The sequence below is a fragment of the Cervus elaphus genome, chromosome 12, assembly GCF_910594005.1.
Source record: "Cervus elaphus chromosome 12, mCerEla1.1, whole genome shotgun sequence".
Classification (NCBI taxonomy): Eukaryota; Metazoa; Chordata; class Mammalia; order Artiodactyla; family Cervidae; genus Cervus; species Cervus elaphus.
Genome location: NC_057826.1, coordinates 70068408 through 70083557, shown reverse-complemented (window position 1 = coordinate 70083557; position 15150 = coordinate 70068408). Strand labels below are relative to the sequence as shown.

Below are 15150 nucleotides of genomic sequence, written 5' to 3'. Positions count from 1 at the left end.
TGAATGGACTGAAGGATTTTCATTTAAAATGGCAAATATGAAGGACAATGTGTGATTATAACTCTTTCACAGTTTGATTAAATATTTCTCAAATCATGACAGAACTGTTTAGAATGACACTCTCAATTCCATAAAGATCTTATTTCTGTACAAGATTACTTTACCAATTAAAATAACAATTCACTAATGATCAAAATAACATTGTTTAGCATTAGAACCTTGCAAAAAACAGGAATAAAAACTAGATCTAGTCACTGCCATTTGATTAAATTTAATAGATTTAGTTAAGTCATAGAATCACTCAATTAAAGAGGTATTAAAAGAAAGTTTACTAAAGTAAATGTAAAAGTCTTGTGGAGATGGAATCTACAAGTGAGCTTAAGTCTACTGCTATCAATTATGAAAAAGTATGTAGATGATTTACATTCATTCCTCTGAAAAGATGACACTACATTCACATTAACAAAATGATTATGGCACTTGAACACTATTTAATGAGTAAACATGGTAAATGTACAGAGGTACATACTAGGCTCTTTCTTCCTTTTAAATTTTGGAGGGAGACAACAGCAGGCTGAGCAAAACAAACAAACAAAAACCCAATCACCCATAGAACAGGATGTGAAGTTACCAGAGTCCTAAGAAAAAACAGCTTGGAAAAGACCAACAAAAATGTTATTATTTTCTCATCTACCTTCACTTTTATTGGCTTTATATTTTTTAGCTTTTAAGAAAAAATTTCCCAACCGAATTTGAACCATAGACCTAAAATCTATGAAATAAATGAAATCTAGTCATGCTATCTGCTGCAGCTGAAAACCAATTTTTGCCTGTCTTTTGAGTATATATAAAAAGAGATCATATGTCTTAAGGAATAATTCCTTCAAAAATTAGGCTGAATTATTTGTACCATGCCATGGATTTACAACATTTTCAATACAGCCAAAATATATGTCAAAATAAATGCTTGCTTTATGACATCAAATCATATTTTTCCCTCTAAAAATTAATTCAGCTGCTCCTAAAACACTGTATTAAATGTCTATGTATCTTACCTCTTTGTATGCAGGACAAGCAACTGCTTATGAAATAATTCAATCTAATGCAGGCCTTTTGATAAAAATACATTTTAAATGATACAGGCTAAAGAACAAGGTCACCAGAGACACCACAAACTATCAGTGGTTCTGTCAGTTTCATAACTGAATTTAGGATACCCATTTTCTCTTGTGGTCATTTCTTAAAGTGAGTAAGTTGATGTCTCTTCCAGTGAGGAGCCTGTCTGAATGTTTTGCCACAAACTGAGCATTCAAATGGTTTCTGCCCTGCATGGATTAGATAGTGTCTTTCCAGTTTAGATGGGGATCTAAAACTTTTAGAACAAACACTGCATTGGTAAAGAAGGCCATCATTCCTCTCGGCACGCCCTGAATAACTACAGTAATGACTGTGATGGCTCTGCTCTGATTCCAGAAGTATGCTAGAGAGGCAGGGCTCTCTGTTCCTACAGGGGGCACCAGGAATGAAATCCTCTGATTCTGCCTTAACTTTTGTTTCTGACATTTGATCTGACTCTGAGACCTTGTATTTTTGAAAACCAAGAGTCTGACATTGTTGGGAAGCACTGTAGCTAACATTATCACCCTGGTGAACGAAAAGTTTGTTAAAATTTTCCAGTTCTACTTGGCAAAGAGATTTTCTATAGGGAAGCTTATCAATATGAGTTAGTTTATGTCTTTTCAAGTGAGCTGACTGTCTAAAAGATTTCCCACAAACATTACAGCCAAAAGGCCTCTGTCCAGTATGAATTAAATAGTGTCTTTGTAGTTTAGATACAGAAGGAAACACTTTCTCACATTTGTCACAAGGACACATCTTATGTCCAGTATGTATGTTTCCACTTGGAACTGAAAAGCCACACCGGAGCATCTGACAGTTTTCAAAGAATTCCTCACCTGATGAACCATAGATAGATATGTCTTTTTTATGCATAGGATTATCCATAGTTAACATGTTTTCTGGTGTAAGAATACCTTTTACGTTTTTCCCCATATGTTGGCTCTGGCAGTGCTTTTGCCAAGAAAACGGCAAAGTCAATGTTTTCTTTTTATTGCCAACTGTCTTATATGTTCCATGCTTGCCAAGAGAACTCAGACATGTTCTCTGGGTTTTTTCAGGCCTCTGCTCACCAGAAATAAGATCACAATTTTTCATGAAAGTGTTTTTAAATACTTTTTTATCAGATCGAAAATTATCTAATTTCTTACCCCCAGCACGTTTAAGCTTAGCCAGGATTTTCTTAACAATGGTTTTATAGTTGCAGCTTCTTTTGAGCTTGCTTGGAATTTTGCCACTTCTGGCAGGAAAACACTTGTGTCCATTGAGAATCTGCTCTGATTCAAAACATTCTTCACACTCAGGACATTGAAAAGGGACAATATAAACAGAGTGGACATCAAGTTGATTATTCTCTTCAGATTTACCTATATCACCATTTTCAAAGCCATCCTGCTTTGCATTTAATTTATTAGGCAGGGAGCATGATTCTGAACTCTTCACCTTTAATGAAAGAGTCTGAAAAGTCTTATTCCTGGTATGGATTTGTTTATGCTTCAGAAGTTTGCTTTGAATCTTAAATCCTTTTTGACAGAAACAACACTGAAAAGGTCTTTCTTCTGAATGTGTGAGTTGGTGGATTTTTAAGTGAGTTGACTGTCGAAAAGACTTACTGCATAGGACACATTTAAAAGGCCTCTGACCAGTATGAATGAGAGCATGCCTATCAAGTTTTGACTGTGATGGAAACATCTTGCCACAGATTGTACACGCATGAATATCCTTTTTTTTCTTTGAAGGGCTGTATGTAGGATCAGACTTGGAGCATGGGTGTAATGCCCATCTCTCCTCTGGGGTAAAAGTATGATACATTCCATACACTGGCTTTTCTTGCTTGGCCTCCAACAATCTTCTGACCTGCTTAACATCATTCTGGTACGTTTCATCGTGAAGCTGTTGGTGCTTCACAAATGTCTTCAGATTCTTAAAGTGGCGTTGACAAATACTACATTTGAAAGGCAGGTTATGAGTTAGTTGGTGTCTTTCCAGGTGAACTAGTTGCCTAAAGGTTTTATGACACACATCACATTCAAATGGCTTCTGACCAGTATGAATGAGATAATGCCTAGCTAATTTCGATGGTGTTTCAAAATGCTTGAAGCAAATATTGCAAATATATGGCCTGTTTCTAGGTAGTTTGTTGGCTGCTACACACTGCTGAATCGTTAGCATTTTAAAATTGTTTTCAGCCATCATATTCTTCAGTGATAAACTCTGATGAGCTCCATAGTGTTCTTAAACTCCACAGATGTCTAAAAATTAAAAATAAAAATGTATTAATTTAAAAATTACTTATTCATGTGAAAAGAGATAATTTAAAATGTCCTTTGGCTAAAGATATTAAAGGAAATAGGGAACCTGAACTTTTCCTGTGTTTAACAGTAAGTTAATAACCATTTTAGATACTTTAGAATCATTAAACTAGTTTCACACATATCAAGAAATAAGGAGTCTTCAAAAGAAATACTTTAAAATGTATATAATTTTAAGCTGTATTCCTAATTAGTTGAGATAATACATTAAAGAGACTGAGTTGGATTTCTGAACATTAAATAGACCTTTTAATTCCAATTTTCTTAGTTCACTATTAAGTAGACTTGCCATTTTAAAAAACTGGACTAGAAAGGTAAAGACTGTAAGAAATATAATACTAAAAACAAGACAAGTGCTATAATCCAATTATAGCACTCCTTGGATATGATCTGAGAATGGAATGTTTCAGTTATCAAAATTCTTAGCCACATTGTTAGTATATTTACATTAAATTACTTCTTTGGACCAACAAAGATAACACAGACAACTGGAAGAAAATGTTCCAGGAAACCTGAATTTTAGTCCTGGATTTGCTACCATATGATCTTGGTGGCAAGAAGGAAATCTATAGACTCCTCAGCTCTACGTCAGGCAAACTGCCTCCTGGCCTGCCTACCACAATCAAGGTGTTGTGAGAATCAATGGAGATGATGCATCTGAAGGTGTTGGAAAACTAAAGCAGTATATAAATGTAAGGTATTATTTAGCTCGACACTAACCAAACTTAAAAACTTAATCTACTTAATATTTTTAGGGTTTCTAACTAAGGGATAAACACACTAAATGTATAGTTCTTTTTATTTCTCCTTTCCACTTTGTTGTAGAAGTCCTAAAAGACAAGTATAGAGGCAATAAGGTTGACACAGTGGCTCCTTACATATTTATCTATGGCTCAGTAATTGCAGGTTGAGTACAGTTCACTTTCAGGCAATATAATTAAAAGTTCATTTTTATCTTAAGAGTTATTAAAAAGATAAAAACACTTTCCCTAATATGCCTCTATGGGACACATGCAAAAGCTTATGAGGAACTTTCACAACCATTTTATACCATATATTCCATCTGAAAAGCCAATTTTCTTCTCATCCTTCTTCTACTAATCCCTTTTCTTTAAATAAGGAAGCCAGAGATTATAAAAAGGTGTTCCAGCTCTCTCATCCTAAAAGTTGAGATAAGAGACTCACTGTTTTTTTTTTGTCAGATGACTTAAGGGAATATCTGAGCTTCCCTGGTGGCTCAGATAGTAAAGAATCTGCCTGCAATGTGGGAGACTTGGGTTTGATCCTTGGGTTGGGAAGATCCTCTGGAGAAGGGAATAGCACCCCACTCCCGTATTTTTGCCTGGAGAATTCCATGGACAGAGGAGCTTGGTGAGCTACAGTCCATGGGGCCACAAAGGGTCTGACACGACCAAGCAACTTTCACTTTCACTGACAATCTGGCATATGTGCTGTGTGCTATTATCTGTTTTTGTGTTTAAGATGTCTAGAAAACACCTTAAACACAAAATCTCAAACACACCCACTGTAGTGCTCTTCAGCAATGATGTAAAAATAGGAAAAAAATCATTTATTGAGCAAATTATCTTCTACTAGTTGTTTTATCATAGTGTTCTCCAATCTCCAAGTCACTATCCATTAATGGATTGTGAAATAAATTTAATGGGTCATGATCTGCATTTTTGTTTAATAAAATAGATTAGAAAATATCAGATTACGTAACATACGGTAAGGACAGTGTTTTGTGAAACTTCTATAGGAAGAGATAAACTTTGTGAAACCTGTTCCCTTGCATATTTCTTCACACAGTAGACAGAGGAACCCACAACAAATCAATCACTTTATCCAAAAATGGCCAAGTAATCCATTAGGTTAAGACTGGGGCCCATAGGACAAGACAGGAGTTTCTAAGGATTACTAATTTTCTTCAATTGACCCAAATAACCCCAAAATATTACCAAAAAATTTAATTAGAGTTCAAAGGTAATATGGCACACAAAATAGTCTGACTGCAAGCCATTCCATTATAAATTTATAAACTACACCCTATAACCCAGATATCCATGTTAGCAACAATCAGCTGTTGGTACTATTAGTATGCATTTTCACAACACTGAGTTAGAGAAATTACAGGTGAACAGCCTCCATATCCCTAACGTGCTAACACAGCAGCAGTTATGAAGATTACAATTAGGTGAATTGGCCAAAATTTGGCAACTTATTTAATTCCTGTCAGGTAATCAGGTATTGAGGTGTCAATTAGGACAATGAGCCAAACTGCAAGTAATTAACAAATCTTTATTCACTTATGCAACAGTGCAAGCAAGAGGCTGAAAAAGTACTGGTCACCCACTGGTCAATTAAACAGGACAACACTAGGTTAGGGTTAGGGAGATGCAGTGCACAGTCATATCCCAGGGGAGGAGGCTGAAAAAAAAAAAAGGCTACTGGCTCTTTATGGACCTGTGAGCCAGGGGTGGAGGAAGGAAGGGCTACAAGTAGAAAGATCCTGAGTCAAAACGGAGGAAAGTACCTCAGCCAAGGGTGCCTCTTCCACATTCCCTCCCTATGCAATAAGGAGGTATGGGTGGAGGCAGTTGGGAAGTACCTGGGCCTCAGAATGGAGGTACCTGAACCAGGAATGCAGAAAAACATGAGCATGGCTAGTGGGAGGGAAGTGGTGAGTCCTCGACTGCAACTCCCTCCACAAAACTGCAGTGCACAAGGTCTAGTGTTGCGAGAGCAGCTTCCCCTGATGAGGCCGGCCAGGCAAAGCCATGCCATTGTCTACCGTTGGGCCTGAAAGATCACACATAGTACTTTGGCCTGAAGCCAGGTTCCTCCACTCCTATTGTCTATTTCTTCTTTCCTTTAATAGTTTCTTTGGAACGCTGGCAAAAAATGCCACGCTAGAACTACACACATGACAACCATTTCTGATTATAACAGGAATTGACTACCTACAGTTACTGTGCCAAAAAGAGACCATGGATTATCATCTGACACTAGCCCTAAGCCTGGGTACTACTGTCACTTTCGTCCACACCATGTGGGAAAGCACTGACTGGAAGCTCTATATTGAATCATTGGTGGCAAGCAGTGATCTCATCTGCTATTTATAAGTGACAGCTCAGGGATCCCCAAGCTCCAAGTGCAGTCCCACATGTACTTAAGCACATGCACATTAATTTGATAGAACTCCAAATCCCACTTCAACTGGATCTTGTGTTCTCAACTGATTTTTTTTTTGGTCGATAATATTTTAAAAAACAAACCAACATTGTGTAATTTTTCCTACGCTCAAGTAAAAATAAAAAAACCGGCAAATCTCAATGGTTCAACCCCAAGATTATCCTGACAACAGCAAAATACTCCTACAGGTGGAAGACTGAAAAAACTGATCTCAAAAAACTCCAACGAAACTTTAAGGCTGAAACTTTAAGACTGGCTTTCCAGTCTCAAACAACACCATTAAAAGGAAGTGAGGATATCATAAAAATCATTGAACAAAAAACACAAGAACTGAGAAAAACTTAGAGAACTTTCAGTTAGGGAATAATCTTTGGCGACATTTATCACAGCCTTTCCCTCTTTGTAGCTTCTGCTCTACTTCCCTTGGCCCACTCTCTTGCCCTTGAACCATCACCTCTTCCTCCTAAGGGGGTTGGGCGGGGGTGCACAGGACACATGGCCCTCACAACTGGCCCTCGCCTTAATCGTCCACAACCAGTAAGCACCTAGGAGTCGAACGCGAGTCCAGAGACTGCAAAACCCCACAGCAGGATAGGCAAGCCAAGGGTGAAAACTGCTTTGGCCACGGTGGGGCAGGGGGAGGGAATGCCACACGTGATACGATTCACTGCAGGGGAAAGTATGCTTTTTTGCATTTTCCTTTCAGAGATTTCCGCTCCCCCGGAGACGAAGTCAGGCGTTGGGGAAACGAGAAAATCAAATGAGCTGAGTTCCTGGTTCCCCCATTCTGGGTCCCCGGGCACCTTGGAGGGACTGAGGCAGGCCCGACCTTTCCCGTGGGTCGCTCCACCTCACACCTGAATTCCTGAATTCTTCCTCACGCACCTGCAGCTGGCAAGGGCCCGGGAGCCGCGCATCTCAGGGCCAGGAGCCGCAAAGGCAGCGTACGCACGTCCTCCGGGCCGGCGCGGCGATGGACTGAGTGCGCAAGCGCGGGACTCGGGAGAGCCTCCGGACGCGGTCCGACTGGAAACAGGCTCCCCCCCAGCCCAGGGCCGCAGTCGCTTGGGCTTTCCTGGAAGTCTTCAGCGTGAAATGCGGCTCCAGCGATGTTTCTGACCCCGTCGCTGCTCACCAGGCACTGAAGTTGGAGGGGGGAAGAGAGTAAAGAAGGGTGTATTCTCCGTTTCAGTTCAGTGCTTGACTAGGAAAACCACATAGTCTTGACCGGTGGGCTCAAGGCTCTAATGGAAGCTGGTGAGCCCGTGTTCAAAGCCCACTCTTCTAGTCCTCTCTAATGCGAGAGAAAAGGGCCGGTGATAAAACGCCCTGAGTCAGAACTCTCTGTGCCTCCACTGCCCTGAGTACTCTGCACGTCGTCAGACTATCGCGCAGCGGTCAGGGACCTGGGCTTCACTCTCAGCTCTGCTAACATCCTGCTAGCAGAGGGCTCTTTGAGCTTCTTTGAGCATTCCTTCAGTGTATTTCGGGTCGTCTGCAATGTACGAAGACCTGTGCTCAGATTGTTAGTTTCTTCAGATTTGGCAGATGAAATGGATGTAAAGTGCTCATTGGAATGCCCGGTGCATAATAACCCCCCAAATAACTATGATCATTTATTAGTTACTATTTTTATTTTAAAGACAACAACTTTATGAAGTAAAAGTATCCCATTGTAAAATGAGAGAAATGAGACCGAGACGTTAAGGAGCTGAATTTCGCACAGCTGATAAATGATGGCAGTGGGATTTGAACACAGGTAGTCCTTTTAATTCACTACTGCCTCCCAAATTGTAGACATTCCAACATTATGTAGGCACAATTAAGGACTACGTGTTGTAGTGTAGTTGCAAATGAGGGTGGCACGTTATTACTAAGATGCTTGAGTATCTATTGAAGATTTTAAGTACAAAAGACATCAGAGGAGAATTTGTTGTGACTTTTGCAGGTTCTGATTGTAACTGTCTCAGCTTAAGAGGCGAGGAAATGAGAACAAGTAACAAGTGCATTTTTCACCTGTGAGTATCTTTTTACATTACTTTTCAAGAGCCATTGCAAACAAAAATTGTTATTTCTGATATTGGTATATGCGCCTGTATTTAAAAAGGGAGACATTGGGCCAATGAAAAGTCTCTATTTTTGATGTAACTTGGGGAAATGGATAATAGGAAAAAGCTTTTGCTTCTCAGGAAGCAACCTTGGAAGAGTCACATTTGAGAAGGTTGAAGCCCTTAACTTGCAGCTCAAGCAGAGAGGAAGAGCTTTATGTGTCCTGAGTGCTGATCCCAGGGTGGGGATGTGGATTATCTAGACTTGGTTGCTTCTGCAGCTTCTTTTGGAAGCTCAGCTCAGTCAAATTAAGGAAACAATTGCATCCATCACCAGCCATATAAATCTTTAGGAGAGATGTAAAGATCATGAAAGACTGTTACCTGAGGTTGGGGACCAATGAAAGGTGCATTACCTGCAAAAATAGATAGGCCTTTGCACCAAGAACCTGAGAAATATGGAGTGTGGAACAAAAGTGGATGGGCTGTTCTCCAAGGTCGCATACCTTGTCTCGTCACCTCCCCATTTACCATGAGAGCTATTTCAGGAAACATCCGTATAAAAAAGGGAGAAATTACTGTGAATAAGAGTCATCTGGAAGAGTTCATTGAATAGCCGAGATTTGGACAGAGACACAATGTGTACAGTATGAGTAATAGAAAATGTGGGACAAGATAGAACATTGTAGGGAGAGATTGTAGTAGTGACGAGGAAAACAAAGGAATAGCTCGGCATACTTTTAGTATCTTACCTCTGTAGCTTACTAGTGTGTGTCCTTAGAAGTGACATAACCATTCTAAACCTTATTTTCCTTGTCTTTAAAGTAAGGATATAATCATTTGTTCATTTATTCAATGAATATCATGTACCAAACACAAAGGACTCACTTCTAAATATTCCTAAATGAAACTTAGGGCCTTGACTTCTATGTAGTTTTCAGCTCAACATATAAAGAAGTACAATATGTTAAGAGAGGATATGTACAGGGAAGGAATGGGAAGCAGGATTTGTGTTTCTTTAATAATCAGATGTTGAGCATCTTTTCCTGTGATTGTTAGCCATCTGTATGTCTTTCTTCAGAAAAATGTCTATTCAGCTATTCTGCCCATTTTATGATTGGGTTGTTTTTGTTTTTTTTTTTTTTTAATATTGAGTAGTATGAGCTATGTATATATTTTGGATATTAACCCCTTGTTGGTCACATTATTTGCAAATATTTTTCCCATTGGGTTTTAATGCTTTTTAAAGCCTCCTCCTGCCCCCAAGTGATTGGCCTAGCAGAGAGCTTGCATTTGTTGCTTTCATTCCACCTTGTAACTTGCCTCTCTCCTCTTCCTCCTCCTCCTGTTTAGTGACCAATAAAACCATCTTGCCACCTGCAGCTAATCCACCAAAATCTGTATCCCTCAGGTGTCAGTTACTACTCCCAAACAATTATCAAAGAATGTTTTTATTATTGAAGTATAGTTGATTTACAATATTTTATTAGTTTCCAGTGTGTATCATAATAATTTGATAAGATTATACTCCATACAAAGTTATTATAAAATATTGATTATCTTCCCAGTGTTGTATATTGCATCCTTGTAACTTACTAATTTTATACCTAGTAGTTTGTACCTCTTATCTTTCCACCACTCCCACCTCTGGTAATGACCAGTTTGTTCTCTGTTTCTGTCAGTCTGTTTCTGTTATGTTACAATTGTTCATTTGTTTTATTTTTTAGATTTTACATATCACTGAAGAGATGGTTTTATTCTCTCCCTGTATGAATTATTTCACTAGGTGTTGTTCCCTCCAGGTCCATCCATGTTATCACAATGGCAAAATTTCATTCTTTTATGGCCAAGTAATATTCCATTGTATACATATGCCACATCTTCTTTATTCATTCATCTCTTGGTGGATGCTTGGGTTGCTTCCATAAACAATGGTGCAGTGAACATTGGGTGCATATGTCCTTTTGAACTGGTGTTTTTCAAAGAATTTTTCTAATAAAGACAGCTCTCCCTTTCTAAGACTTTTCGTGACTACAGTCTCCTCATTTTGTATTTCCTCAAGAAAAATATTTGCAGTCTTTTTATGTTTTGCTACATGATTTCTGAAGGAAAGGTGGCTGATGCTGGGGTTGGAAAGTGGTCAGTTGGGGTCAGGAGGTATTTTACAGTACAGCAGTATTTTATTTAAATACAGTATTAAATATGGTATTTAAATATGGTATTAAATACAGTATGGTATGAAATATGCTGCTGCTGCTGCTAAGTCACTTCAGTCATGTCCGACTCTGTGTGACCCCATAGACGGCAGCCCACCAGGCTCCGCCGTCCCTGGGATTCTCCAGGCAAGAACCCTGGAGTGGGTTGCCATTTCCTCCTCCAGTGCATGAAAGTGAAAAGTGAAAGTGAAGTCGCTCATTTGTGTCCGACTTGTAGCCACCCCATGGACTGCAGCCCACTAGGCTCCTCCGTCCATGGGATTTTCCAGGCAAGAGTACTGGAGTGGGGTGCCATTGCCTTCTCTGGTATTTAATATAGTATTTACTTAAATACAGCAGTGTTACAGTACAGCGGTATTTTACTTAAAGTAGTTGAACAACCTCCAACTCATAGGCTAGTTATCAATTTCCTAAATTGTTGCTGGAAGTTTTCCTCTAAAGCTCCATTGCTGATAATGCCTATTGGATTTCTGGATCTAGTTAGGTAGCATCATCCCACCCCACTCTCTATAGTTTAAATTCAGTAGTACAGGGGTTCTAGGGTTACCATAAAGCAGGCAGGATTCTCAATGTAGGACTTTGATCACATTTGTTCACCCTTAAGTCAGTGCTGACCATTGGAGCCTCATGACTATGGAGATCCCTCCAACTATTTTAATACCAGAGTGGAGGCTAACCAAGGAGGGAAGGTAGGGGTGTGGTATCTACCAAGATTTTTTGTTTATGGGTTCAGGAGAGCTTGACACTGAGATCTTTCTCTTGTCTCTGGATCTTAATTTCTGGAGGACAGTTCTAACAAGTGTGCATGCTAAGTTGCTCAGTCATGTCCGACTCTTTGTGACGCTATGGATTATAGCCTGTCAGGCTCCTCTGTTCACGGGAATTTTCCAGGTAAGAATACTGGAGTGAGTTGCTGTGTCCTCCTCTTCTCACAAGCACATTCCACCAAAAAGTGCCCATGTCCACAAGAACTGGAACATATGGAGATATTTCTCTTCTTAGTCTCCACTCCCAAGGGGTGCTCTGGATATTAAAGTTGTCTTCAGGGGCTGCTAGATAATAATAATAAATAGTCATTCAGTCGTGTCCAGCTCTTCATAACCCCATGGACCATAGCCCGCCAGGCTCCTCTGTCCATGGAATTCTCCAGGCAAGAATGCTGGAGTGGGTTGCTATTCCCTTCTCCAGGGGATCTTCCCAACCCAGGGATCAAACCCAGGTCTCCTGCATTGCAGGCAGACTCTTTACCATCTGAGCCACCAGGGAAGCAGCAGGGAAGTGGCTGCTAGATTCCAGGGGCAAATATGTGAGATATTACTGATCTCTTGTTTAGGATCTGGCTTCCCAACTAGATAAAAAATTCAGTAGTCATGGTTCTGATTTAAGGCCCAGGGATTTTTTTCTAGTGTGTTCTCTAACCCAGAGTGAGGAAGTCACTTATCCCATAGTCAGGGGGCTTTGGAAGTTAGAAACCTGAACTTGAGGGGCTGATGTGTACCTATATGGCTGGATGTGTGCCCTTATTTCTAAACCTGAACATTCCTTCTCTTCTTCCCCTTGGATAACTTCTTTAAGAGCAAGGGGTGGGAAGGGTAGCTCACATTTTCACAGGAAGTTCTGAGCTTCTCCTGTAATGTTTTGCTTTAAAATCCTCTGATAGCAACTTTCTCCAATAAGCCTGAGTGTTCCAAACTGCTTTCCAATAGCAACATGGATGCTTTGTGGCAAGAGCTGCTTAAGTTTTAACACAACGCAAAGGTCATTTCTCCTTTCAGCTCTTAAATTGTAAAATATCCAACTTACAAATCCAGATAGTTTACCACATTGTCACATATTTTTAGGGGGCTTGCCAGAGGGTCAGGGGTAAAGAATCCCTCTGCCAAACAGGAGACGCAGATTCCGTCCCTTGGTGGGGAAGTTCCCTTGGAGAAGGAATTGGCAACCCACTCCAGTATTTTTGACTGGGAAATCCTATGGAAGAGGATCCTGGTGGGCTACCATCCATGGGGTTGCAAAGAGTCAGACAAAACGGAATGACTAAACAACAAAAGTATTGTTAAGCACTCAGCTACCCAGTGTACTCCAAGGGATGCATTGGAAACTTTGTAATCACATAAATTTCTAATTCTGGATTCTGCAAACTTTCAGTTAATTATTGTCCATATCCCAACTGTCATGCCTCTAATAGTTCAGGGAATGTACAAATCCTCCTTTCTGCGTAACCTGAAAATGTCTATATTTCTTGTGGCATGTACCATTTAGTTGGGGTCCTACTAATCAGTCCCAGATTCTGATCTCCAAAGAATCCTGTCCCAGAAGAAGCAGGCATAGTAGGAACCTTTCGTTAGCCTTGTGATAAGGTGCATTGTGTTCCCTGAAAAGATATGTTCAAGTCCTAACCCTGGAAACCTGTGAATGGGACTTTGTTTGGAAATAGGGTCTTTCCAGATGTAATGAATGATTTTGATGTGAAACTATCTTGGGTTTAAGGTAAACCCTAAATCCAGTGATGATTGGTCTTTTAAGGAAAGGGAACAGAGACACAGAGACACACAGAAGGCGGCCATGAGAAGATGAAGGCAGGAAAGACCTCCACGTATTTGAGGAGCAGGTAGAAAGGCTAGTGGCTCAGGAATGGTGTTCAAGGGGGAAGTAGTGCAAGATGAAATGAGCTCAGAGAATGGGAGGCATCAGATGTAATGCAGCCTTGTAAACTATGGTCAAGAGTTTGGTTTTTATTCTAGATGCAGGAGAAAGCATCTGGAAGGCTTTAGGAAGAAAAAATGGTATGATTTGAATTTTTAAGTGATATTTATTGCTGCTATGTTAGAGTCAAGTGAAGGGTTTTGGAGAATATGTATGATGTCAGTTTAGCTAATCCTGAGTTAAAGAAAGTAAAAGTGTTCGTCTCTCAGTCGTGTCTGACTCTTTGCGACCTCATGGGCTGTGGCCGACCAGGCTCATCGGTCCATGGGATTCTCCAGGCAAGAATACTGAAGTGTGTTGCCATTCCCTTCTCCAGGGGATCTTCCCCACCTAGGGATTAAACCTGGGTCTCCGGCATTGCAGGCAGATTCTTTGCCATCTGAGCCACCAGGAGAAGATGTTTCCCAGAATTCCCCTCCCTGAGAGACTCAGGGTTGGTGAGCCTCACAAGGAGCATTTAGGATGCTATTTGGAAGGCAGAAAGGAAGCAGTAGCCTATTGCTTTTACACTTGAAAGGTCAGAGCAGGGCACAAGGCCCCACTGCAACGAACCCACTTTGCTGTAATCTGCTGGCTCATCTTACTGGCCTGGGACAATATCTGGACCTCAAATCTGGTCTACATTTCCTTACCTTCCATGCAGCAAAGTATAGCCTTGTGATGATATTCCATTTAATGGGGCTATCGGGGACATTTTGTCTGTAATTTGCTGGGCATGGACCTTAAAGGAATGGGGCATGCCATTCCTCTTCCCTTCCTCATTCTGGCTGTCTAGAATTTGTATGTGTTGACCATCTCAGTAGTAGGCAGCAGAAAGGATCCTGATCCGTTGACATCATCAAGCCGTGCCAGCTCTGGACTTCCTACTTCTTGTCTTTTACAAGAGAGCTAAAAACTATTTTATCTGATACAAGATTAGTATCCACCACTATTTTCTATTTCTATCACATGTAGCCAGTGTTAATCCTAAGTAAAGCAGTGTCCATGTAATTAACTCCTTTTTTTTCAAGGGCATCTAAATGAATGCCTTCTTGGTGCAGACAATAGTCTAATTAGAACATTTTTTTTCTCTTGGTCAAGCCTGTGTATATTGTCTATATACACACCCACACATTAAAAAAAAATCCCTCTACCAACCCATATTTTGCCTTTAAAGTTCTAAAAGAATTATAGATACTTTACTAGAATCTATTATTAAAAGCACCTCTGCTTTCTCTAGGGAAGCAACAATTGATCCACATTTTCTTGGCACTAGCTCACATTTCCTAAACCCTTGTTTAAAATTAATCCAAATCATTAAACAACACAGGGAAAAAATTCTTTTAAAATTACACAATAAAAGCTGCCTGAGAGACTGAAAAAATTAAGTTTACATGTAATCTCAGATAAGGTGACCAAATTTCCAAAATTGGCTAAGACAGTCCTAACTCCCAGATTGCCTGCTGGTCTGGTTTCTGTCTCAGCACACGTCATGTGGTCTAGCCAGATGTCATCCAACTTTAGGACAGGAATTCCTGGGCTCTGTTCAGGAGAGCAAATCACTAAAAATGGGGGTCAGTT

General features: G+C 40.1%; 1 protein-coding gene and 1 long non-coding RNA gene across 5 annotated transcripts in view; one reads left to right on the top strand and one right to left on the bottom strand.

Annotated features, from left to right (window-relative positions):
• Positions 1-7637, bottom strand: ZNF770 (zinc finger protein 770). Of its 3 annotated transcripts, none has more exons than XM_043920266.1 (2): positions 7506-7637; positions 1-3368 (listed from the first exon to the last, which is right to left on the bottom strand). In XM_043920266.1, the coding sequence occupies exon 2, from the start codon at positions 3310-3312 to the stop codon at positions 1234-1236; it is 2079 nt and encodes a 692-aa protein (XP_043776201.1). In that variant the 5' UTR covers positions 3313-3368; positions 7506-7637; the 3' UTR covers positions 1-1233. The 3 variants fall into 3 exon arrangements, with proteins under 3 accessions (XP_043776201.1, XP_043776202.1, XP_043776203.1); XM_043920267.1 differs by having other exon boundaries at positions 7478-7581; XM_043920268.1 differs by having other exon boundaries at positions 7450-7580.
• Positions 7638-7742: 105 nt separating this feature from the next.
• The window catches only part of LOC122705059, a 129435-nt gene continuing 122027 nt past the window's right edge, over positions 7743-15150 (top strand). For both annotated transcript variants that reach the window (XR_006344028.1, XR_006344029.1), the window contains exons 1-2: positions 7743-7877; positions 8569-8638. This is a non-coding gene — a long non-coding RNA (uncharacterized LOC122705059). The remainder of the gene's footprint in view (positions 7878-8568; positions 8639-15150) is intronic.

What these genes read in the sequence shown, in the direction of transcription:
- ZNF770 (XM_043920266.1), bottom strand. Translation starts at nt 3,312, where the DNA reads ATGATGGCTGAAAACAATTTTAAAATGCTAACGATTCAGCAGTGTGTA.